The following is a 27,748-nucleotide window of genomic DNA, read 5'->3' on the forward strand; positions in this document are numbered from 1 at the left end:
CTGTATTTTTCCTATAAACAAATGACTGATATTTCTCACACTTTTCTAAGTTATTCATTCAATTCAATTTTATTTATATAGCACATTTAAAATACAACTTCAGCTGCCTAAAGTACTTCACACAAACAACAACAAACAAAAACAAATATACATAAAACACGACTCATAGGTGTTAAAACATTTTGCTGAATCTTGCGTTTTAAATGTGTATTTTGGACTTAAACCATCATGTTATGGATATTAGTTACCACATGGCTGATTTGCCTCCGTAATGTCTTTGAACTCTATAGTTTTCAATGCAATAAAACAGCCAAAATGAAAAAGAAATACGTGCTTTTATTTCAGTCTTTTTTTTTTCTTTTGCAGAAAGTCCAGTTTGGTTCTGGAAGTCAATTTTTTCCCCCATGGACTTTAAACAAAATCATATGTTAATTGGATGCCATTGCCGCAAAGCTGACAGTTAAATGTTGTTCCTTTGGCTATAATGTTCCTCAGTATGGCATAAAACTCACCAGTCTCCATGGGTAATATTCCAAAGTATGGTTTCAACTTTCTGTTTTCCACGCAGGCAATATGCCACCTCCAGAACGCTACATGGTGTTACTTTAAGAAATTTAAACCGATATAATGGTAAAATCAATAGTTGAGACTCTAGAACGTCTTGACTTAATATCTCAGACAGGTAATGACATATTTACCAAAAAAATCCACATACACTACCTTTGAAACTGAAAATGTTCCCTTCAAATGTAGTGCAAAATGCAAAATCGATAGAGACTTAGTAAGCTTCATCCAGTGCACTGTGACTTGTGATGTTAAGCTACTTTCTCATTTTCATTATCACACACACCACACACAGGCTTCACTAGAGCAGACTACAAGCAGCCAGGTCCACTAGTGACTGACTGTGAATGTCAATGAGCTGAGTGCAGTCTGCAGGCGTCTGCTGTTAATGGACAGGCAAAAATATTACACTTTAGACACACATTATTCTGAATTAATGTTCCACTGTCTTTGTTTCTTAGTCTCAGAGGTTGTATGAGAGTGGGGAATAAAAACTTGACATGACATCACACTATTCTGCTCATACTTTGCAGCAACATTCCCTGGTGGATTGAAGCTAACTGGAGGCACTGCTCTGTTTGAAGCTTTGTTACTCAATTTAGACTTGATGTCAAAGAATCAATAGACCTGTAATGTAAATTTTGTGTGTTTGTTTGTTTTTTTGGTGGGGTTTTTGCCACTTCTTGTCTTCATGGAGATGTTGAGCTGGAATGTTCCATAGTACGCGTTAAATATAAATATGTTGCATTTATTCAATAGTTTTAATTGCTAAAATATACCTTGAATAATGTGCATTTTTAACCAGACCACACACTACAGGATAATTTGCTGGATTTAGGCCCCGATTTGCTTCTCCCTGAACGTAAACCGGCTTTGGATTTTCGTTTGCGATTTGTAATCCATGTGCTCCTCGTGTGTGGTGTCTGTGCGACTCTGAAATGCTCTGTCGTATCGTAACTAAACATCACATCTGCTACCCCAGCCAATAAAACAGAGGGTCAGGGGCAGACGGAGTGACCGACACACAGAGGCGCAAGTTACAAACTCAGGAAATGACAAGGACGATCAGGCGACTTTATGACTCAACTCTTGTAAAGTGGTAAAGTTAAACTGCAGCATTTTCATCCATATTATCCATTTGGATGTGTCCTCTGCAAATACTGACAGCCAGTTTACAAAACAGCGCTACTGACCCCATTTGAAACTTTGATTGAAAGTAAAAAGGCAAGAGTAGATCCTCAAGTATGTCAGTTTACATCCTCACAGCTTGGATCAGGGTGAGGCTGCTGCTACAGTAAACACGACTGTACTTCCTGTGTAGTTTATCTCCAGCCTTCTGTGCATTAAAATCATTTATCTGAACTATTGTACCACATTTCACAAATAATAATAGAGTTTGGCCTTGCAGCTGAACTAGATATGAGCTTTTGAACATTTTAGCACTGATTAATGTTTGGCTGCAGGTTCTGGGGTTTAGGTAGTGAAGATTCAGATCAGAGAGTCCTTTTTTTCATGAATTTTTCCTACAAACTTTCCCAATAAATGAATGAATAAATGTCTGAAAGCTGGCTCAGGGATAATCAGCTATGTGGTAACAAATGACTGATGTCTCTCACACTTTATAAGCTGCTAAGTTATTCATTCAATCCAATTTTATTCATGTAGCGCATTTAAAATACAACTTAAGCTGCCCAAAGTGCTTCACACAAACAGATATAGATAAAATACGACACACAGGCATTTTAATGTACAGTGGTCTCTCGTTTATTGCGGGGGTTACGTTTTAAAAATAACCCGCAATAGGCGAAATCCGCAAAGTAGTCAGCTTTATTTTTCACAATTATTATATATGTTTTAAGGCTGTAAAACCCCTCACCACACACTTTGTACACTTTTCTCAGACAGGCATTTCTCACATTTCCCCTTTGTCGGTGCAGAACGTTTCATTGACATTGTGGGTTTTCTCGGGGAGAAACATACAGCACGTCAGATTCACACTGCGATCCAACATTTATGTGAATTTGTCAAGCTGAACATATTCTGTACTGTACAGGAGACAGAAGGAGACTGATGGACAATGGTCTACAGTCCCTTAGCCAATCAGGACGCAGAACACATTGCACGCTCATACACTGTAAAAGAAGCATGCAAATTTGCACAAAAGAAATCTGCAAAACAGTAAGACCGTGAAAGGTGAACTGCCCTATGGTGGGGGACAACTATATACAGGAAACAACTGCCGATGGTGCTTGTTAGCTCTCAAGTTTGAGCTTGTGGTGGGTGGTCTTCCCGCTGCAGTCCTTGTGCTCGGAGATTTAAAATCTCATAGGATTCGCTTCCTCTCTGTGGTCTGTGTTGTCTGTCACACATTTAAAAAGACTAAAAAATTCTGGCATTATGTTGTTTAACATGGCCTGGTCGCATCACCTGTTTATCTCCTTGGAAATATAAGAGTTTCATGTCATACTGTGGAACTTCAGGAAAAGCAAATAATGTCTCCATGGAGAAAGCAGGTGACAGACCCTCTACCAGAAAAAATGACATATTAAACCTTTATTTATGCGCAGATTATTTAGTATAGTATAGGATTGTCAACAGTGTCAATGTCATTAGAGAATACAGTGTAATTAATCTTCAATGTTGATTTTCTGGCTTGTGAAGTCCGTGTGTAAGGATTAGTGTGGGTCAAACAAGATGCATTTTGATGTACTTTTGTTTTGTAATAATTTAGTTTAAAACACAACCTTTCCAAAATTGGTATTTCATTTTTTATGGAATTATTGCTTTGTAAAGTCTTGTAGCCAACAACCATGCTCCACACTCCCTCTTACTCTTGCTTGCTCTCGTACCCTCATTTCTGGCCCCACAGTCTATCCAAATCTGGAGTGGGTGCCGGGACAGAGACAGCAGTGGTTAGAAAATAACTAATGCCTTTTGTAATACAACAGTCTGCAAGATACAAGAGCTGATCCATCTCCACACTCACAAACTCACAAAAGCAGACACTGTACAATCACACAAACTCTGTAAGAGGAGAGGGGCCTTGACACCGTCTGAAAACATGGCACCAGAGCAGAATACTGATCACAGGATGGAGGAGGAGGGAGAGCAAAAACAAAGATTTCTAAATTATATTCATATTGACCTGCGTTAAAATGGCTCTACTCAATATCAGTCTGTTTATACTTTAAAAGCAGGTATGAGGTTAATATAAGACCACTGTGTGCTGTCAGCATCTAATCATAAAGCATTTTTATCATTTGCAAACCTGGAAGTAAGCCTGACAAGAGAAAAGCTAGAAAAAATTTAAGACTAAAGCCTTTCTACCCTCTTGTAATTGATATGTTCAATGTTAACAAAGTTAGTGTTATTTCTATTTTGTGTTAAAATGTTCAGAACATCAGATTTTTAAGTTTACACAAGTTTACATAGTTATTATTATCCAATCACATTAAACATTTTTGTGTTAAAATCATTAGCTAATCATATTGGAGCGTGTTGTGCAGATCATCTCCAGTAAGAGTCAAGCAGTCAGTGTTTCATATTACTGCTCTGCTCTGTTTACATAAATGAACGAGGTATAATGTTTTAGTCTAATGAGGTTCACCTGGCCTCCCTTTAATTTATTTTGACTTTAAATTGAGATGAGGAGGACTTTTATTTTACGAAGAGGCTTTTTTACTCTGGGATACTGTCCTGGAGAAGTCGGACTGCAACTGGCATTGTAGTCCTGCCTCCACCAGTAGAAAGACAGCGCCAAAACCTGTTTAACCTGTTGATGTTATTCACAACAACATCACTTGACCACTCTGAGGAAGAACGCTAGTGAGCACTCCAAACTGTCAGGTATGAAAACAAAGTAAACCTCAATCTGAAAAAAATAATATATATATATATATTAAAAAAAAAAAAAAAAGCCAGAAGCCGCTAAGCCAGAAGTTTTTGTATTGGCTCTGATGTTGCCACTATGTTTGACTGCTGCTTTCTCTAGATAAGATAAAATAATGTCAGTGCCAGTGTGAATTCGTATGGAAATACAGAGGTAGAATGAACACCACACCAGTTGAAACTGAAGCTTTCTCACTAAACTTTACTCACTACATTGAGAAATGTGCAGGACATTCATTAATGTGAGCTTAATAAATTGAGTTTGCTCCAGTGCTTTTAGAAAGGGCACTCATTACTTGGTGGAAGAAAAAATTACCGTCTAGATTATTGAGTAGTGTTAAAGCTGCTAGAACTGGTTCTGTAATATTTTCAGATGAAGAGAAATGGTTTCTCCAGTTCTCTTGTGGTCAACAATTGTCATCCTGATTTATTATTCATTACTAAAAAAATTACTGGTCACTGCCTAAACCCTAGCACCTGCAGCCAGTCACGAATCAGTGCTAGTACAGCCTCTGCAGCTCAGTCATTTAGTTCTGGAGGTTCTGAGCTTTCACATGAGACATGGCCTGTCAATACTGACCTTATTCCTCCCAGCCCACTTTTTCTGTAAATGTGACTAAGCTGTGCTTTCTTTGCAGTGGCACTTCCGGTTAAGCGAGAATCCCATTTATTCCAATGGAGAATTTGGGAAAGGTTTTGCCATTAAAATCTGATATAAAGTAGGATGACACTGCACGATTCTCTGCAGACTTTAAAATGGCTCTGTAGAACTTATTTACCATCAATTTCAGCAGCCCCACCCTGAATGGTGGTGCCCAACTTCCCGGTATAAGATAAATACTGAGAATAACAAAAACTTGAATGTGTCTTATATGCAGGTTCACTGGCAACCCATGTTCAGTTGTAATTGTAGTGCCTTTTTTAAAACTGTAAGATCACCGGCTACATACAACTAAAATGACATTCCAGCCAAAATCCCAAGGTGAAGTAGTGAATGCGTTGCTACACCAGCAGAAAAATCTCATCTGACTTTTGTCTAACACACCTCTCGACTCTGTCCAACTGTCCATTAAAGGCACGTGCCACATTGTCCAAACCACCAGCTCAGCATTTTCAGGGTCATAGGCACAAATGAAATGCCCTCCCCTTCCAAACATGGGGGACATTCACTTAATAGCCAAACCTCTCTCCTCAGATTGGCTGCGTCTGGAGAAATGCAATACTCCCTTGACCAAACCAGATGCATTTAGGTCATTTTCCATAATAGAGTAACAGTGACACGGACGTTGTGAATTGCAGTGAACCTTGAAATGGAGAGTAGAAATTGTATAAGAACCTTCTGAACAGGGCTCTGGAGCGATGCATGATTAAACATTCCTTAGGGTATGTCATCAGGGTGTAATGGGGAATGGTAATTATCTGAAATCAATCCCTGTCTACATCACGGAAATTGGCTTACCTCCTAAAAATCCAGGACTCTTGTATTTTAAAGAGGGGCATTACACTTGGGGGTATTAATTACTAACACATAGCATAGTGTGTATCACAATCTTACTTTTTATAGTTTTGAAAATGCTATATTCACAGAGAACAGCGTATTAACATGTTTAATGAGTTTTACTTTCATTTTTAATCCTCCATCCCTGTGTATTATCACATTACTATCAACCTGCATTCTGCAACTCATGCGTCACCCCACAAGCCTACATCACCCATCGTGACGTGTGGGAGCGTGAATGACGCCTTACTCACCTCCAGTTTAGCAATGTGTGAAGGCAGCAGTGCAGCTTATGCTCAGGAAGCAATTTTAATAATAAAAGCGCATCCAACAGGTGTAATTACGCTGCGGCACAAAAATTAGGCTGGAATTCAAATGTTTCAATTTTCACTTTATAACGTGATAGAAAGCTCCAAAAACTCTATTTTGTATAATACCCCCTCTTTAAAATAGGAACTACTTTTAAAGGAGACACAATGTGCAATAACTTTCTAAGATATTTTCTTAATCAGTGATACACGTAGGATTCATTAGCGCCGCAGGAAAAAAAATAAATCTGCCGTCATCCACAGCTGGAGCCGACAGCATGCAGCACTTTGTTGTGATGACATTTACGCCTCCCATTGGGCTCCGAAATTTTCCAAGTCAGTGGACTTGTTTTTTTTATTAAGTTGTTTCAGATCAATATTGCAATTCAAAATGTCCAACATATAACATAATGATCCACAAGTATCATAGAATGTTAAAACAGACGAAAAACAATTAACTAGAATACACAAGTGGCTCATGGTCGTTGAAGATTGTGCCTGGAGCGTCTTCGATACCATCCATATCCATATTAACGTTTGAGAAGCTGTGCGGCACTGCAGCTCCGGCTCTGACACAGAGAAGAGAGGAAACAAGATAATGTAGCGTTGTCAGATGTTCGATAATAATTCAATTTAACAATAATCGTCTCTCATCAAACAATAATACATCGTACTGATGGCAACAATAATTCCAAAAAGGAATTCCAAATTCCAAATGTCCGATCATTTCAAGTCACACTGATAAACAGAGGCACAGCTTTGGAACAAAACAGGTAAAGACGAGTAACGCAGTAAGAGCCAAATGGTTTAATGTTAGAGGTTATGATGTTACATTGTGAGCTCTCCCTGTGTGTGTGTCTGTTAAAAAGCAGCTGAAGGGGCTGTGTGTGCCGTAGAGTTGAGTAGCATTTGGTCTCTCTCTCTCGCTCTCTATATGTATGCCAATAAATGTCTATAAAAGGCCTATTAAATAAAGGGGAACTATACTACTTATTGTACATGACAGTGTTGTAGCCATGGACTGTATAAAGAAGTGGACTAAGTGAGTGTGGTTTAGGCTCCAGCCAAATGAAGCTTGCATAATATTTGGAATTCCGAGCGCGTTTATCATAGAGCCAATCCGGAGCTAGACTGCTGAAGGTAATGCCCCACTGCTAGTTTAGCAGGGAGCAGGCGCTTAGCAATGCTGTCAATCAGACGTGTTGTTAACATTAGCGGGAGCAACCTCGTGAAAAGAAGTCACCTCACTTGTCTGTTATTAATGTTCATATCTTGATTTAGGGACAAAATAATGACATAAAAAGACCACAATCATGTAGCGTGGACTAATAAGAACATTTTAAGACCAAAATTGTTCTGTCAAGTCGAGTTTGACAGGAGCAGTAACAGAGAGAGGGCCCACAGTTTTTCACTGTAAAGTGAATTGGAGCCAGAGTCGACGCAGCCAGAAGCACGGCCATGATCACTTCCTATTTGGAATATGACAGCTAGTAGATTAGCTATGTCCATTTATATAGACTGTCTATGATCGTGACCTTATAGTTTTGTTATTTTTAAATTATTTTTATTGCCTATCTTAAATCTATTTAAAGTATATTCAAATGTATATTCTGGAATTTCATTGTGCAGTGAATAAAGGTTCTCTCTCTCATTTGAGAGCTCTTACCTTCCATTGTTTCCAATGTCTTGTAATCGTCCTCCAAGTCTGTTAACAAACGTAACAATGCTGTCTAAAATGATGGAAACAAATTGTTACCAAAATATACAACAATTTTGATTCAATTTTTTTTTATGTGTACTTTACCAGTGCTCCATCTTCTCTTCCTCCATACAAAATACCCCACTCCCAGTAGAACTCCCACCAGAATGAGAGTCAACACAATTCCAAGTGCAATAGAAGCTGCATTATTGGCTGTTGGCAAAATCAGAGGACAAAATATGATTAAACAAACTGGATAGAGCAACACATATTACTAAATATGACTCATTTTGCATTAAATTGAATAACAATACTTAAAGTGCGTTATGATTAGACTAGTCTTTTCACTAAAACATAATTTTGGTGAGGTTTATAATTATACTTCCTGGCGGCAAATGTGACTTATGTTGGTAAAGCTAATAACATAACGGTTATCTAGCAACCATACTGTAAACAAAGTGTGTCCAAATTACACAATAGTTATGATTCAACTAATGAAAATAAGAACTCTATTAATTCAGCCAGCACACTGTGATGTCACATAGTACTTAAAATTACAGCAACCACTAGAGGCAACATACACTTGACTGTTTTTGATCAGCTGAAAATGTTCCTAGTTTGGACTTAAATCACTTTATAAGGACTAAGAACAGTTGACAAAGCTATGAAAACACCTTGTACTCCCAAAACATCGATTTAATGTTAAGCTCCACTTTTTGAACTCACCAGCCACAGTGACTTGAATGCTTCCAGATGGAGAGGATTCGAACGTTTGTGATGACATGTTGACACCAAAGACACAGCTGTACTCCCCTTGGTGTGAATAATCCATGTAGGGAAACTCAAAGACCGCCTCCATGTGGTCAGATTGGAGTACGGCAGGTTTTGAGTTGGAGACTTTAACCTTAGACTTGGCTAAGTAGAAGAAACCATCAGGAAAACCAGAATGTACAGAACAGGTCATGCTGCAGCTGTGTCCTCTGCTGATGGATATGTTGTCTTTACTGGTAATCATCATTGGGTACAACGATGTCATTGAGATAGAGGGCTTTTCTGGTTTCACTGTAAAATTAAAATTAAAATTAAAATGAATGAATGAATTACTTATAATTCAATATGCTTTGTGATGTAATACTGGTGACATAACTTTGTTGCTGACGCTGCGAATTTGAACGATTGTAACGAGCCGACTATTATAATCAATGTAATTGTGTTTTTAAGAAATGTTATCTGAACCATACAGGCTATAAAACACATGCCAAAGACCTTTTTATAACAAAAAGCAGAAATGTAAAAAAAAAAAAGAAAAAAAAAATCTGAAATACAGCTATAAATATTCTCTTACTAGAATTCTTTAATTGCCAAATTTTTCGTCAATTATTTGGTTTAAAATGCTTTATAGTAAGAGTAAAGACGTTTCGCTAATCATCCAAGCTGCTTCTTCAGTTCTGGTCAGATTACTGTTGGACACTGCCTTATATCTATCTGAAGGGAGTGTAATCGTGAAGGAAGAGATTGCAGACCAGGTAGAGAGTTGAAAGAAGTTCATCTCACGAGATGAATCAAGTTACAGACAGCAGGCACATGCGTATGTGTGTGTGTGTTGAGTGCGGTTCTGTGTAAGTTTGTGTTGAGTGTATACGTTGGTCATGTGAGCTGCTGTGTGTTGGTGTAGGTTTTTTCAAAGGAGCCATCCAGTACTTATACCCCAAGAAAGGTACTCTATAGAAGACTAGTCCTATAAGGATTTAAACTAAATTTACATACTGTCTATACAAGGTCATAAATGGATGTACAGTTAGCTGTTCACAGAGAGGTAAAATATGTAGTGCCCCCAGTCACTAAAAAGATGCATTATGAGACCTCTTGTCAACGGAAAAAGGAATACCTGTATCATGTTACTGAAGTACCAGATTCCAGTGCCAGTGTCTATTCTTACAATAAGCATGAACGAATTCTTACAGAGAAACAATTACACCTCAATGTTGTAACACACAGTATTCAACACCAGGTTTAAGAGTAAAGTACTGAAGCAAAAATAATGCTTTCATGGAGGAACTAACTGCACTGAAATTAACACGCCTATTGTTTACAGTTTCTGTTTGTCGGCTAGCTCTTATGAGCTACACTAAGTAGTTGAACTGTGCCTGAGTCATACTTGACATAATCATTCAGGCCCCTAATGGGTGCTCAAACACCTATTAGCATAGTGGCTAGACCTGTTGTTTTCTTTTTCTTGATCTGGGTCTGAGGATGGAGTTATAAATAGGAGATAAATGTCTAAGGCCCCCATTCCTGTTTAAGGAAGGATTATTTTTCCTGACAAAAATTGCTTCTTTATCTCCCATCTCAAACCCCCTCTCAAATTTCTTTTCACTGGCTGAGTTTGGTACCTCACTATTTTCAAAGGAGTGGGTAGTGGCTTTGAGATGAAGATGTACGACAGACTGGGGTCCTGAGGAGCTCTTGCGAAAAAAAAATCCTACTACTACTAAAATAAATGTTAGTTGCATCCTATCTGTAGCAATGATTTGGTGGTTCAGGAATATATTACCAATATATAAAACTAGAGTTATTTACATTACACATTTATCAAATCCTGTTATGTTAATCATGAATCATTTAATCATCAAAAATATAAACCTTACCTTTCTAAAAATGAGTGGATAAAATAATGCCCTGCACCCTTGACAGTTTTGTCAAATACTGCAACAAGCTATAGAATCTTTACATTTCAAAAGCCTAAAAATTAAAATAAATGTTAGATTACCTGTAACTGTGAGTTCAACAGCAGCTCCTTGGGGAAAGTAGATCACTTCCCTCGACACCTTCTTCTGGTATTCACAGTAGTAGAAACCATTGAGGCTGAGGTTAGCTTTGTACAAACTAAACACAGCTGCGTGGTTCTCAGTGTATTTTTCCATTCTAAAAGTGTCATTGCTTTTCCTCAGTGCAAAAGTTCCACTCGTTTGATGGTTTGATAATGTACAGGTGATGTCCACTGTTTCCCCCCAGATCACCTCAGGACCAGAATTCATAATAATTCTGGGTCTTTCAAGTGTATCTGTAGTATTAAAAGACATTACAGCATGGTCAACACATTTCTTTAGCTTTGGACAGAACAAAAATAGCAGTCAAAAGTTTGGATACAGCTTTTCATGCAACTTTTGCCTTGTAGATTCTCACTGAAGGCATCAAAACTACGAATGAACTCATCTGAAACTAAACAAAAATGGTGTAATAACTCAAATCATGTTTTAGAATAGCCACTCTTTGCTTTATGTATTCGTGTTATTTCACTAATAAACCTTGACAAGGCACATCTGTGAAGTGAAAACCATGTCACCAAATCATCAAAAAGCTCATTGGGAGAAGGTCAAGGGTTTGTAACAAAGCAAAGGACGGATACTCTGAGGATTTGCATTATTCCAGACATTTTGCTTCGTATAGTTGATGTCTTCACTATGTGTTTACAATGTAGAATTAGTAGCAAACGTTGCCTTTGACTGCTTCTGTATTGGTGTTTTTGGTTTCTAAAATGCAATTATGTCATATTCCCAGATGGGGGGCAAGGGACAGTTTTCCCTATTAATTACACTGTGGAATATGCAAAATTTCAATTCACAAATGTTGAACCTGATCATTTCTAATAGGAAGCAAACCCTAGAACTCACAAAAAAAACAAAACAACATATGTTAACCGTAGTCATTTCCACTGCCCCCAATCTGCATTAAATAACATTGACCTATATAATGTCATTATGTCATGTAAAACCCAGGAATACACACGCTTGACTCACCCAAACACGTAACCCCTGCGTCTTCATCATGTCCGCAGTTGTGATTGCCCCAGCCGTTATGAGAACACTGCGTCACCACCGCTTCTGAGCCTTTACACTCCATGTTGTCCAACCATATCTGCCCTGTGCCTCTGCCGAAATTGCCCACGGATACAGGGAGGCCGCACCCCAACTGTCTGCACACGACCTTAGCCTCCAACAGTTCCCAGTCATCATCGCACACAGTTCCCCAGTCTCCTTTATGAAAAACCTCCACTCGACCGGCGCAGAAGTTCGGACCACCCACCAGACGGATCTGAGCTGTAGGGCAAAGCAGACCGGATCAATGAATGTATAACAGGACTTTTATGTATGTTGGAATGTTAGTCCTCCATCAAGAACATATTTTGAGTAGTGTTTTGATTAGTTTAAACATATTTGTTGTGGTTGCGATAAATGGTTTTCAATTTAGCCTAATTTATATCTTCATTTCATACTGCATAATGCAAAGTTGGCTTTTATGAGCATTATTATCTTACTCAAAGTTGTATTTCGATTGATTCATGCATGTATGAGCATTGTTACATATTTGAAGATTGAGTGCTCAGAAAGTTTTTGTTTTCACCTACCCCCCATCTCCGCCCACATCCCTGTTGAAGTTCAGTACCCATTCTTCAGAAATACAAATTCATTACAAATGTTTTACCTGCACACACCAGACTGGCGTCGTTGTCCTGTGCACATGTGGCCCGTGGCAGTCCGTTGTTTAAACACTGCTTCAAACTCTGGGTGTTGCTGAAACAGGTCTGCGCAGGGTCGGACATCGGTGATGCTGTTTTGTGAGGCACCGAGGAGACGTTGACCGCCTGTCCGCACTCTAACACCTCACAGACAGTTTCAGCCTTTTCCACGGTCCAGTCTGCGGCGCACACCGACCCCCACACACTGCCCATACGCACCTCCACCCTGCCAGTGCACCGGTCAGCACCTCCCACCAGCCGGATGTTCAGACTGTCTGTTGGGGTCAGAGACAAAAAAAAAAGTAAAGAAACTCAGTTCGGCTGTTTGTATAGATGTCTTCAGCCACACGTCACAATCTGGACTGCCAAAAGGTTTACGCTCCTTTTTGAGTGAATGAATGGGGATGGGGATCAAATTTTCATCCAAAAACTACATTTAGTCATTTCTATCGCTACGAAATATCAATCAGGCAAGTTTTATCATGTTTTACTGGTTGAACTGCCCGCAAATACCGTATTAACATTCTTACGTTCTCATACCTGAACAGACGACTGCAGCAACTGAAGAAGAGTTGCATTCTTTTCCTCCATGAGTGACTGTGCATTGCTGCAGTAGAGACTCTCGCCCGTTGCATTCGATGTGCTCCACGTTGAAGCCGCTCCTCCCGCGTCCATAGTGGCTTGGGTCAGTGGTGAGTTTGAAGGCCGTGCCGCAGTTGAGCTGCTGGCAAACCACATGTGCGTCGTTCATGTCCCACGATTGTCCACACACATCCCCCCACTGGCCTTTGTGAAACACCTCAAGTCTCCCAGCACAGCGGTTTGGACCATCGACCAATTTCACAATACCTGCAGTTCAAATACATTTCGTTAACCTCGTAGAGTAGTTGATTAAGTCATTTTTTTTAAAGGTTTTCAGGAAAATTCAACTCGGAATTAGGCAAAAATCTAAATTCTAACCACATTGTTATCTGTAATCTTGAATACTTTGATGCAATCTGAAACACACCAATATTATTTTAAAGTGGAGTCTTCAAGATCTTACCTGAACATGTGACAGCAGCATATTTAAGTTGATCAGTGCTAAGCTTGGTGTAGGCTATGACTGTGCACATGCTGACAGAGTGCTCCCTGCCCGTACAGCTGACTTTAAAGCCCCTCTGCACTTCCCTTTGAGTAAATGACCCGGAAACAGTCTTCGGGTCACCGCAACCCATTTCTCTGCAAACAACAGCCGCCTCGTTCATTCCCCATTTTGTGTTCAGTGCAGGTAACCACTCTCCGTCATAGTAGACCTCCACATTGCCCGAGCACTGGTGAGGTCCGCCGAAGAGTCTGAGGTGACCTGAAAATGAAAAGTTGTTAGTGATCTCTCTGACTCTGCTTCACCTACCCGCCCACATCCCTGTACTCGTTTGAAACATTATTGTACAGTGATACGTGAATGAGACGGCTCTTTAGCTCAGTTCCTTTACGTGAATGGTTGGAAATGGATCAGATTTTTTTGAAAGAACCAAAACTTTTTTCTTTCAAATCTTTTATAACGAACCAACAAAAGAATCGCCATAGAAGCAGCGTAAACAACACGAATGAGAGCTTTGTGCGCAAAAAAAACAAAAAAAAAAACCCCACAGACTTGGCATCTAAGGTATTATTATTACTGTAGTGCAACCTTTTATTTAGATTATACATACTTTTAATGGGTAAACACACTCCCACTCTCAGTTTGAACCATTTTAAACTAATTCTTGCTAATTTCACTCTATGATTAGTGTGAAAATAAAATGTTGGCTTCTGTCATATAAATAAATGTCAAAACTGACCGTTTTTTGAACCACTCTTTGAAATTAATGGATACAAAAGATTTGGATCCCATAAACAAGTTGAAAATCCCATCACTATTGTATGAGCACTTTCACTGCATTGTTTATACATTTTCTGTCACTTTCCTCCAGAATTATTTAAAGTAGAACCATGTAACATTCTGAAGATAGCTCATCACCTGCATGATTCGATGGAAATAGAAAGTTTAAACCATACTTTAAAACATTCTGTATGGACATGGATATATTTTATGCCATACTGCGGAATAATACAGCCAAAAGAAACAAGCAGGGTATAGTTTTGTGGAGATGCAAGCCTTTTCACAGTGTGGACTCATGTTTTTCAGTGCAGTAGCTTTAAAATGCATATGACATGTTAGACTATTCTTTTCACAGTGAAATTTAAGATTATATTAAACCAGACTGGATGGACATGGGCAGCAGATATGACATCCATAGAGGTAATTGGATGACTGGAAACAAGGACCAAAGTTCTAAATTGCTCGATGGTTATGAATATACTAATCAAAATATGATTTGATTGTGTTAAAAAAACAAACTTGCCAAAACCTTGTCAAAAACATACCCGGAGTTGTGTTTTGTTGCATTCACACACGTTTGCTCTGTTTCACCTTGTGATGTCATGAAACGGCAGTTTTCAAGTTACCAAGTCAAGTAAACAGCTATCTTTTTCCTTTTGTTCAGTAGAGACAGTTCCAAAGCTGAAATGATCTAAAGGATTCTAGTGAAGGAGTATAGAGTTAAAAAAAAATAAGGTGGAACACAGTGTTGTCTGTTTGAGAGAAGAACTCATCCTAAATATGGAGGGTTTGTGTGTTAAACAAGTGTGAATGAAACAAAACACAACTCTGGGTATATTTATGAAGAGAAAACAACATTAACACAGATCAGAAAATGGCGTGATATAAGTCCTTTAATACCCAGAAGTAATTCTGGAAAGAAAACACAGACTTACTTGAACAGATGACCCCAGCGTCTTCTCCGTGTCCACAGTTATTGTTACCAAGGTCGGGGTGCGAACAATTTACAAGTGAAGACTCATTCCCCAAACAGGCAACATCATCCAGCCAAACATTTCCAGCCCCTTCACCAAAAAAGGCTCCTGGTACAGCCATCATCGCCGATCCGCAGTCTCTAGAACGGCACACTACCTGGGCGTCTAGGATGTCCCAGTCGTCATCACAGACGGTCCCCCACTTAGCCTGATATAGTATCTCCACTCTGCCTGAACAGCGATCCGTGCCATTCACAAGTCTTATGGATGAATCGCCTGGAATTAGAAAATTGCCAACAGCTTTATTTGCTAAGTCTAGTGCTAATCTAGTGCTATCAGCTAAATACAACTCACAACCTTCACCTTACAATGAATTACCTCTCAACAATCTGATATAGGCCTTCGATGTACATTCTGTTGTACAATTTTTATATACTGCAAATATTAGGAAGCAATGATAAAGCTTTGTCACAATTCAATGCATATCTTGATACAGGAGTTTGAATATTGACTAAATTTGGATCAGTTCTGGGTCTCAGAAAAAAACAAAAACAAAACAATAGTTACTGATGTAGGACCTAATTTGATCTGCTAATGAGCAAAACAGGAATATGATATGAAACTGAAAAAAATGTAAGAGAATGTTACAAGTTTTTATTATTATTATTATTTTTTTATTTAGCCCCCATTTGGCCAAACCACCTTGTACCTGATCTCGCCTGATTTCAGAAGCTAAGTAAGGCCAGTCTTGATTCGTACTTGTAATCGAGACCATTCGCTGCGCCAGTGGTAAAACCGTGGTAATGTTTTTAGGCAAGACACTTCCCCTTGCATCGCATAGTATGAATGAGGTGTGTGTGAGTGTTGGTGGTGGTCAGAGGGGCTGATGGCGCAGATCGGCATGAAATTGTAAAGTGAGCTACATAAGACTAATGCATAACATAATGACACATTAAGCCTGAACTGAATTTAAAGAATTAAAAATCTTGACATTGTTAAGGATTAGTCTTGCAACATATAGTAAAATGTGACTCAAATATAAAGTTCTCGTCTGTTTTTAGCAGCTGCCAGTATGTCTCCACTCTTTCTGTATCTGTGAGAGAATGGCAGACTTAAAGTGTAGATAACAGGTTAGGTTTAAGATTATAATAAAAATCCTGCCAAGTTTAGTTTATAATTTTACTTCCTGGTTGTGTATGACGTACATTTAAGTAATTTCATAACTGTTACCTAGCAGATGAAATGTTAACAAGGGCCAAAACTAAACAAAGTTATAAAATAGTTGAAAATTTTGTTAAACCAATGTTTAAACTGTCAGAAAAATGCCTTTCTTGTGCATAAAGTGTCAGTGCATTTTGGATGGACTGATGAGAGTTGATGACATAGGTAAATGGATTCTGTTTTAGAGCTCACTACTACTTCCTGTATTTTCCAACATTTCGTTTTATACTTTCCTTCACAAACTACCAGTTAACGATGTAAAACTTTGCTAAATATTTATCAGAGCTACTACTACTAGCACTAGTACTACCACATAGTAATAATTTGAAAAAACGAATCTGTCAAATCCTCTTTAACCTTTTCTTTTCTGTACCAAAATGACAAAGGACTATTTAACATATATCGGACATTTTTATAGGGATGTAACAATAACTGCAATATTGTGACATTATATCGTCAAAAGTCTCACAATAATATCATGGGGCATCATAATATATCAAATTATAAGTCTCTTTGCTTACATTCATTGTTTTGGTGCAGCAATAGGTAAAAAAAACGATCCTCTGTTCTGTTTCAGTGCAGATTACATGAAGAAATAACTATTAATAACTATTCTTTCTTTGGATTGTGACAGAATCAAAATTTCACGGCGTTGTACCGAGAGATTTTGATATCATTACATCCCTAATAGTAAATATCCTGTCTCCCATCTACCGTAGCAGCAGAACCATCTTCTGCCTCTCCCACTAAAACAATCAATACGTGCTATAAACTCTATATGCATCACATCAGCTGCAATGTTCATGTTGTAACTATGTCAGATTGCATTGTCCCTGTCAAATAAATATATAAATAAAAAAATAAATTTGTATATTTTGCCTGCCCAGTTACCTCCACATACAATCCCGATGTCCTTGTCATGCCTGCACGTTGATGACGGAAACCCGTTGAATGAGCACTGGTGAACCGACTCCACGCTGTGGAAACAGGCATCACTTGCGTCAAACACAGGCCCGACTCCTGCAGGGTACGTGCGCCCAGTGGAAACATTCATCACATGTCCGCACTCCAGGAGGTCACACACTGCTTTGGCTTTGTTCTGGTTCCAGTCTGAATCACAGACTGTTCCCCATTTGTTTCCATGCAGGACCTCAACACGCCCTGAACACCGATCTTGACCATTGCTCAACCGTACAACCAGGCCATCTGTAAAAATAAAAATATGGAAATGAGGCAAAAACTGTCGGGAAGAATACATGTTGAATCTCTGCATTAAAATGTAGCAAAAGACGAAGTTTAAATCTGTCAACCGGACAAATCGTTGTAGGAGTGAAGATGTTTCGCCGCTTCTTCAGTTCTGGTCAGATTGCTGGTGGACACTGTCTGTATCTATCTAAAGGGACAGGCTAATTACACTGAAACTGTAAACAGCTATTGTCTCCAGTTTCAGCCTTAATGACCCTATTCAACCTTTAATGGCCCTCCTATTGTTCTCTCTTTTGTTTCTTTTTGTTTGCTTTGGATCTGAGGAAATAAGGCAGTGTCCAGCAGCAGTTTGACCAGAAATGAAGAAGCGGCTTGGATGAGCAGCGAAACGTCTTGACTCCTACAACGATTTGTCCAGTTGACAGATTTAAATTTCGTCTTTTGATATGGATCAGACCTGGACGACTGAGGGATTAGATAGACTGCATTAAAATGTATTTTGTAAGGTATTCCCATAGTTAGAATACTTTCATGTGTAAAATCCCTTTATAAGACTAATACATATTTATTATGTTTATGATGGTGCTGATGATGATGATTATTATTCTTATTCTTATTTGTATTCTTCTTCTTATTATTGTTAGTAGTAGTAATAGTAGTATTATTATGTTTTTAATTAATTATAATGTAACATAGGGTTAAAACAGCTTTATGTCTGTTGCAATATTTTATGCATTTGTTTATCACTAATTACACAAGGAAGAATTGCATGACCAATTACCGTAATGTATTTCTTTGATTTGAGAAAAAGATTTTCTATAAGCCACCAAATAAAAGGCTAACTGTGCTAGAAGGCTATGATGTTACAACCATTGCCAACATTTAACTAGCTTGGGTTCACAACATTCTATAATAAACTTTTAAAATGAGCTGGAGGGCAGGTTCAATTTCGATGGTGAAACTTGTTTAACTGTCAGAATGCAGATGTGTTCTTCTGGTTTATGGTTATTACCTATATAATTACTGCGCCTATCCACATGAAACTAAATTTGGCACCAAGACTTCTCTGTCAGTATAAAATAAACAAAAGGGAAAGAAGTTGGTGGAGCCAATGTCTAACAAATAAGGACAAGGTTCAATATCTGTGGATCATACATTTTTATAGAACATGAACATAACCTATTTTTGAGGACTTTTTTCCAACATTTTGAGGACCTTTTTTCAACATTTTTTTCAATTTGAAAGATAAATTGCTAATTGCTATGGCAGCAGTTACAGTTTTTAATCATTGTGGACACACATTTGTACCTGAACATATGACTCCTGCCACGGTGGGACTGGCACAGGACTGGTTTGTGAATTGTTGCAAGCAAAACGATAAGCCCATTTCGCGTCCATTACAGATGGTTTGGTTGGCCCACAGACTCTGACCCGCCCGGCCCGAGACGGTGATGACTTTATGAGGAGAGCCGCAGTTGAGCTGCTTACAGACCACCTGAGCATCGTTAATGTCCCAGATGTCAGTGCACACATCCGCCCATTGGCCATTGTGAAAGACCTCCACTCTTCCAGCACAGCGATTGGGCCCTTCTGACAAAAGGGTTTTACCTACAAAGAACCACACATTATTTCACAGCTTCAGTGTGCCTCATACTGTGATCTGGTGCAACTCAGCTTCTACTGGCAGCAGAGGGACAAAGAATTAAACTAGCTGACAACTGGCTTGCCAAATAACGAGTTTAGTGATGATTTATGGACTGGACAGGGGTTCTACATGTGATAAAACAATACTGGGAAGATGTTCATTCACTGTAAAATGTGTTGGTGGCATGTTTTACAGTGTGAATGAACCCAAATACAACTCCAGGTATGTTTTTGATGAGGGCCCAATGTTATGACATTTTTAAAAGCTCAAAAAAGTTAATTTTTCATAATGTGTCCCTTCACTACCACATAAGCAAGCGACTTTTCCTAAATAGGTCTCACCTGTACAAACCACAGTTGCATCTTCAGCTACACCACCACTAGTCTTGTTGTGTTTTTTGATTGTGCATTTTTTGAGGGAGGTCTCTGTGCCCGTGCAGCTAACATCATACATTCTCGAAGGTTCATTTGCAGAATTGGTTCCTGAAAATGACGTCGCCTCTCCGCAGTCCATCTCTCGGCACGTAACCTTAGCTTCGTTCGTACCCCAGGAGGATCTACTGGCAGATGACCACTGACCATCAACAGAAAACTCCACTCTGCCCGAGCAGGAAGTTGTGCCATTGAGCAGCCTGATGTGAGCTATAGGAGAAATAACTGATTTTAGCAGCGCATTAGCTTGGTCAATGTGACACTACACTACATCACACTATTTGAGGCTAGTCTTGCTTTCACTGAATAATGAACATGGAGAAACAAACTTTGTACGGATAGGCTTGGTTCGTTCTGGGAACCGAACCCTTGACCTACTTGCCGTGAAGCATGGGTGCTACTCTCCGTTTGATCAGCTTTATAAAAACAAACTTTCTGAATGATAAAGGTAAAGTTAATGTGACATAAACAGCTAGATAAAGATGTTAAATTTAGGATGACTTTTTATAGTATGGATTGAATAGACTTATTTTTGCCTCTAAATCCTCATGATTATTGCCAGGTTTCACATCTCAACATTCTATAAGCCAGTATAATACTATCTGTATTATCAGTAAGGGAAATTTGCTGTTGACCTCCATCTGGGAGTATGGCATCATCGCATTTGAGTTCTTATCATAATTTTTTGACCTGTATAATCTAGATCATTGATTCACCAAATAATCTCCCCATACAAACAGCTTTACTTACATGAGCAGATCACACCCGTATCTTCACCATGACCACAGTTGTGATCACCTATAGGATTATGTGCACATTGTGTCAGAGTGGATTCATTCCCAGCACATTCCACATTATCCAACCAGATGTCCCCTTCTCCTCCTCCAAAGAATGAGTGGGGCTTGATATCTAGAGCCACACCACAGTCCATGGCCCGGCACACCACCTGGGCGTCTGCCATGTCCCAGTTATCATCGCAGACTGTCCCCCATTGTTTGTGGAAATACACCTCCACTCTGCCAGAGCAACGGTCAGAGCCATTCATTAGTCTGATCTCTTTCAAACCTGGAAAGAAAATAGAAAAAAAAGATAGAATTGGGCAAATGAGTAAGTTAGAATGAATGATTTATTGATGCACGTCAAAGTTTAGGTTGGTGTCGTTTTCTAGACATAGCTGGTGAAGATGGATGTTTCTACTAGTAGTGCAGGGACAACCTTAAACCGTGTAAGATGGATTCTTGTGATATTTGTAAGTTCACAAACTCAGAAGAATTCAATCACAGAGCAACATTGTGGATTGGACGGATGCCAAAGGCAAAGCGCCAAACGAGCCAAAACAAACATGGCGATGCCGACTGACGACTACTTCGACTCATTTTTGTGTGTTTTTCTCTCAAATGGATGTAACAAAAGTTTAATTTTCAGGTTTGTTCCGCTGTTGTGGCACTTCAACCAATCAGACTCAATTATTTATCATGGTGTTCAACCTTTTTGTGATCTCTCTCAGTGACAAATGTGTAGAACTCAAGTGCCCCACATATTCATTTGGCATTAGCCAGGTTAGTGTAAGGATGTTACTAAATAAATTCACCAGCATTCACTTGGCATAACTGCCTGGAAAAGTCTGAAAAACGTGAGCTATCTCCCCAGACAATGCTCTATAGGTGTCGCCAGCTTTGTCCTCAGCCAATCAGAAAGATTTTTACAGCCAACAAAACACAACCGCAGTAGTTGATTGTGCAAGTAAGGCTTCAAACTGATGAGAAAAATAAGAAAACATACGCTCTTTTATTCCTCTGCCATGTTTTTACTCCATAATTTAAGTGTCTGTGTAAAACCACTGTCAAACTGGTAAGAGAGTTGGAAAATAGCAGAGAAAAAGAATCACTTACGGTTTAACCTTAGATCTCAACAGAATCAGTTAATGCCCAAGGTACAGAGGAAGGAACCTGAACCAGGCCACAGGGAGTTGCCCTGTGGCCTGGTTCAGGGGCCTTTAACTCACAGTTACCTTGGGAAAAAGGTTGGCCCCAGAATTAGCGTCTGAACTTTCTTATTGATAACTTGTTAAGTTTAAACTAGAAAGCTTAAAAAGTAGGATAGCTACTATAGTCCCAGAAGAAACAGCGTAGAGGATTAACAATTTCAAAGACATAGGGCAGTTGAAACAACACAAGGAAACTACTATAATTTAAATGCATCTCATTGTTAAAGTAGCAGCAGAATATGTTACGGAATAAATTTAAATCCAGATATTTAGTAATTTTGTAACTAGATATGTAAGCATTCCTTTTTTTGTGTATTCTCAGTATCTTACCTTCACAGGAAAGAGCTATCCCTTGGCAAACATCACTGTTTTTTGTAAGAGTGCACTCTGAAATTGAAGTTGCATTTTCAGGACAACTGCTCATGTATCCCCTATAGTTCTGAAATGTAACATCTGTCTTTTTGGGACGTCCACAGTCAAGTTGATCGCACATTGTTGTGGCTAGATTTGGGGGCCAGTTCCTGTTACAGAGCACGCCCCACTGGCCATCGTGGAAGACCTCCAGAACCCCAGAGCAGCGATTTGTGCCATTAGTCAGTCTCATTGCGTCTATGGAAGGAACACAGACATAACATCAATTATACACTAGGAAAACACTCAGATTCGACTTGAACTGACACAATCTCAGGCCGGTCACTACGTTTACGTGCTCAGGAGAATAAAACAACCAAATTCAAATCGTCTTTGCCTCAAAACATGTCAGATCAGTCCTGTCCCATTATATATGTAGGTCAAAGAACCAAATAGGTGTGAACATGGGGATACGAGGCGTTCAGGAGCATTAAGTAAGTTAGCATTAGCAGTGAAACATCAGAGCTATACTTACTAATAAAAACAACTATCATACATATAACCACACTTTTGTCATAAATAGATCAGCAATATTTTATTTACGCTGAGAATTTGATTTTGAGAAATGCTGCAAACTGTGTTACTCAAGTTGTTTGCTCCAAATTCACACCACAAATAGACCTGTACATAGAAGTCCCGGTAAGTTTCATTTTCACTTTAATGTAGCGAACCAAAACAAAGCAACATGTGCTCAGTGGAGAGGCCATAGTTTGCCATCACTGATCTAAAATGAGTGAATACATATCTATTCTTAATATCTATAAATCAGACTGTGCAGTTATATGTAATAGGCATCTGAGTATGTATCAGCTTCTCCAGATGTGTTACAAGGGCTTTTGAAATTCGATTCTCAATGCTTCAGTTGTATTTCTCGGGTTTACCTGCGTTTTGATTGGACTAGGTATGGATAAGTAAGTCATACTAAAGAGTTTTGACCTGTGGGGTTCAACAGAGATCCATGCTGGGACCCCTTGCGTTTGTCTGGTGCTTTAACATCCATGTGCACAGAGCCAATTATGTGAATCAGTTTCCGTGTCTCCGTACGTCTGTGTGTAGTCAGCCTGCTCAACTCTCTAAATGAACTCTAAAATCAATATTTATAGTTAAATATTTAGTTAAATCAATATCACTATCCACATATTGAGATACAAATTGAATTGTGGCAAAACTGAATTACAAAGGTATATTAAGTTGAGCTTATGTGCGGATAAACTTCACCTAAACAAACAACTCCGGCATCCTCTGAGTGGTCACAGTTGTGGTCCCCGAAGTCGCTGTGTTGACATGAGAGGATAGAAGATTCGTTGCCTCTGCACTTGACATCGTCCAGCCAGATCTCTTTGTCTGCCGTGTCTGCAGTCTGTGTGCCTTTTTTGGAGCTCACCATAGGCCCACAGCCCACCTCACGGCACAGCACCTCCGAGTTAGCCTGGGTCCAGTGATCGTCACACACTGTACCCCAGCGGCCATCATAGAACACTTCCACTCTGCCGGCGCACTTAGTGGGCCAGAGTCGTACTTTAGAACTCTCTAAAACAGAACAATAAAATTATAAATGACTATACATGTTGATTTATTCTTGGTGATTCCAGTTTGATCAAAGGGCCTGTATCACATTTTCCCCCATATATTTGAGATTTGTCTTGCCCTTGTACAGATATTTTGTATAAGCAGCTCTTCAGGTGAAAATAAGTCAGCTATGTCCTGTCTATATCTAATTAATTTGTTGATTTTAAACAGTTTGCTCCCCATCCCATTCAAAAACAAATCTAACTGCTTGTGTTCAGCTGAGGGAAGGTCAAATTGTTAAGGGAATTCTTCTGTAGTTTAACCTTAAAGCTGCACTATGTAACTTTTCTGTTGGAGGGCTTGCCCACTTCTTGTCCCCATGGAGACGGTATTGCTTTGCCAAGAATGTTTCACAGTATGACATTAAACATATCTATGGTGTTAAACATATCCATTTAATGCCATACTGTGGATAATAAGACCAGACCAAGTTACAGGTCTACAGATCTGTGGAGAGGCGACCCCACTTACTGTAAGATTGCTTGGTTAATAAGTTATTTTTGAGCAATAATAACACAATTATTAGCATGCATTGTAAGATTGATATTGTAATGCAATACTGTGGAACATTCCAAGCAAACCAATGGAGACAAGCATGTAGTGCACCCTCACCCAGAAAGGTGACATATTGCACCTTTATCTTTTTGTGCAATCAAAATTTTTAAACTGGTACTATCGGCCAGTTTTTTTGTCATTCTTTGATTACACCAACACTTGAAGCACATAAGCAGGAGGAATTTCAAAAATATGTTGCATTTTTTATTGTTTTTAAAGGTCCTATCTTACGCAGAACTGACTCATGTGAGCTTTGATCCATGTTAGAAAAGCTGTTACCTCCCCAGAAACACCTGGAGTAGTGTTTTGTTTCATTCACACGTTTGAATAATCCTGGATTATTAGGGTGTCCGTATCCCAAAAGCTCAAAATGTTTCATTTCACCTTGTGATGTAATTTATTGGAAATTTTAACGTTAACAGGTATTGGGTATTAGCTTAAACATTTAAGCTTTACTCCTTTATACTCTTGAAAAACCTTAAGTTGTTGCTTTTAGCTTTGAATGGATTTATTTATTTTTGCCTTTTGTACAGCTGATTTCATCACAGAAAGTCTCCAATATCTGCTGGTGCACAATAGCATAGTCACTTCAAAGTTAGGCAAATCCAGGGCTGAAATTGTCGAAATGATTCTAGTGAAGTGAAGGTGTATGGAGTTTGAAAACACAGTGGAGCTGTTCCTGGTATTATGCCTTAACGACATCACAAGGAAATAAGAGAGTGATTTCAGTTTGAGAAAAGAGCACGGCCAATATATGCGAGATTTGTGTGTTAAACATGTGTGAATGAAACAAAACAGATCTCCAGGTGTTTTTTTGACTAGAAAACACCTCATGAAAACTTCTCATGGAACTGAAAACACTTCAAAACACTTAACCGCATTTACCTGCACACAGTGGCAAACTCAGCAAACCTACAAGAAACAAAATAAAACAAAAACAAGCATATAAATAAATAAATAAGAAAAAAAAGAAAGAAAAGTCCAAAAACTTCTGAAAATTTGCAATCTCCATCATATTGCTTTCAGTAATTAAATTATTCAACAACTCACTTATGAACCAGATAAATTGTCGCTTTTCATCTCCCAATAAAATCATTGTTTTTGCCTGATAAACCTGTTTAGAAGAGACACATATATAAAGAGAATTACGTATTGAGTAACTTCATAGAGACACAGTACTTACAGCTGGAGTGGTTTTAGCTTACGGTCTTTCCTCATTCATGGGTGCCAAGAAGTAGTTGTTGTTTGGAGTTGTAGATGTCGGTTACTTCCTTTTTGCCTGTCACATGTTGAGGAAAGAAATTCTAAAATGCATCTGCTCCTCTTCCTGTTAAAAAAAAAAAAAAAAAAGAGGAACATTAGGTACTTGGTAGTTGTTTATGGTCGCTGCTTTTAATCCACCTTAACTCCAGCGTCTGCACACAACAATATGCACTTTGACATGGACAGTGTGGGGTAGAGCAGTAAAAGTGGCATTTCTTCAAAAAATATTACTCAAGTAGATAGTAGTTAGGGTTGTCAAAAGTATCGAGTATCTTTATTCTAATGTATTCAAGACATCATTGCAGTTTACTGTAAGTAAAGAGCAGTGGGTGTGTCTTTAGGTCTCCCCTAAATACACACCCACTGATCTTTAAGTATTCAATGATCTACTTAAAAAAAGTAAAAAATAAAAAAATAAAAAAAAAAAAGTAGTGAACTGTTAAAGGTGCATTGCATAAGTTAAAATGCTCAATTAAATCAAATGGCTATATTTCACTAAAGCTAATATAGGTTTCCCCCATGTCTGCCTCTATGACCTCACACACTTAATTATATGAGAGCAATTAAGATTTGAAAAAACGCGCTGTCTCAGTGGAGGTGATGCAATGTGTGTCCTCGGTTCATTGGATCAGAATGGAGTTTTTCATGATCATAGCAGAGTTGGAAGATGGATTCTGCATTGTTAAGTAAGAGATCGGCCTCCTTTGCCTTTGATCATGAAGTAATGTGTGACTCGTTCACAAGCTGCATTTACCAGTACCAGTTGTTTGCGAAGAAAGCTCATCATTATTAGCAACTCATGAGTTTACCAGCATAATGTAATCATAATAGAATCGACATCTTTGAGAGTTGTTTGGGTCGTGCTACAAGCCTGCACACAGTGAATACTCACAACACTGCCAGTGTAGTTCCCCTTCATGCCAGATATGGCAAAATAGTAGAAAAGCTCTGTAACTTGGGCAATGCTCCTTTAAACATGTAGAATTCAGTAGCATTGCATAGCCATTTTTGCATCATAAACCTGAGCTGACAGCACGGTCCAACAGCATGTCTGTTTGTAGCGATGATGTGCAGGAACAAATCAGCGGTGCAGTTCTCAGCTGGAAGTCACTGGACTTGTTTCTTTGTTTGAGACCAATATTGCAGTTTAAAATGTCTAAAACACTGTACAACATAATGATCCACAGGTGTCATAGATGTAACTATAGCAAAGAAAAGCACAATTTGCCTTCTTTAAAATCTAATATTGAAACAGTGCAGCATATTTCATTATTCTATGGAAACAACAGCACTGCCAGTGGTTTGATATTGCACAATTGCTAATTCAGCATTTGTTGTTTGCACGTATGCTAGAGCTCTTGTTTTTATCTTGCATGCATGTCCTTCCTCTAACCAAGTACAGGTATAACACATATCAGTACAATAATGACTATTTATGTCTTTATTTTTCTTGGTCATTTTTCTTGCTACTTTAGCCTAAAGTAGCTGAAATACTCTGTAAGAATGTTCGTTTGTGGTGTAAGTGTCAAAGAGGACCAAGCGACTGAAACATAAAGTTAGAAGGGTTTACTGAGTTCCACACAGGTAAAGTGAACAATGAAGCAACAAACTCTCTGGAAAGGACAGGTGGAGAGCCCTAAGATGCGCCTGTTGACAGTTTAAATAGTGTCTCCCAATGCATGTGTGTGTGTGTGTGTGTGTGTGTGTGTGTGTGCATGTGTGCGTGCGTGCGTGTGCATATGTGTATGAGGAGGGTCCTTCTTCTGGTCTGCACAGCACCCTCATAAGATCCACGCTGGTCTACACACATCTTCATGACTTCCCACACATTCCATAGGTCCAGTGAAATAGTTACCAACCTTTTTGTCTCGAGTACTCCCTAAGCGTTAAGCGCATTAAAATTCATCAGAAGACCTAGATCCCAAAATGTTGTTGCTCCATTGATAATAAAGCTCACTTTTTGCAAGATAGACAGAGTGCAGGACTCTTTACAGTTTTGATTTTGATGAGCATTACACACGCCCTCCCCAATGCACCTGGCTTCAGAAATGCGATGTGTGAAGCAACCTCTTTATCTTAGGAGTTTATTTTGTACAAAAAAATCTGTTTACTAGAGAATTGCCTATTATATATATTATATTTTCTT

At 38.8% G+C, this 27,748-nt stretch overlaps 1 protein-coding gene across 1 annotated transcript; it reads right to left on the reverse strand.

Annotated features, from left to right (window-relative positions):
• Positions 1-6,580: 6,580 nt before the first annotated feature.
• Positions 6,581-25,615, reverse strand: LOC117376195 (deleted in malignant brain tumors 1 protein-like). Its single transcript, XM_033972601.2, has 19 exons — positions 25,523-25,615; positions 25,390-25,453; positions 25,225-25,251; positions 23,434-23,745; positions 22,135-22,413; positions 20,568-20,882; positions 19,728-20,027; positions 19,050-19,349; positions 17,427-17,741; positions 15,276-15,590; positions 13,522-13,821; positions 13,017-13,325; positions 12,443-12,751; positions 11,758-12,057; positions 10,728-11,021; positions 8,684-9,019; positions 8,063-8,170; positions 7,925-7,988; positions 6,581-6,827 (listed from the first exon to the last, which is right to left on the reverse strand). The coding sequence occupies exons 2-19, from the start codon at positions 25,433-25,435 to the stop codon at positions 6,713-6,715; spliced, it is 4,344 nt and encodes a 1,447-aa protein (XP_033828492.2). The 5' UTR covers positions 25,436-25,453; positions 25,523-25,615; the 3' UTR covers positions 6,581-6,712.
• Positions 25,616-27,748: the final 2,133 nt, after the last annotated feature.

The sequence above is a fragment of the Periophthalmus magnuspinnatus genome, chromosome 9 (genome assembly GCF_009829125.3).
Source record: "Periophthalmus magnuspinnatus isolate fPerMag1 chromosome 9, fPerMag1.2.pri, whole genome shotgun sequence".
Lineage (NCBI taxonomy): Eukaryota > Metazoa > Chordata > Actinopteri > Gobiiformes > Gobiidae > Periophthalmus > Periophthalmus magnuspinnatus.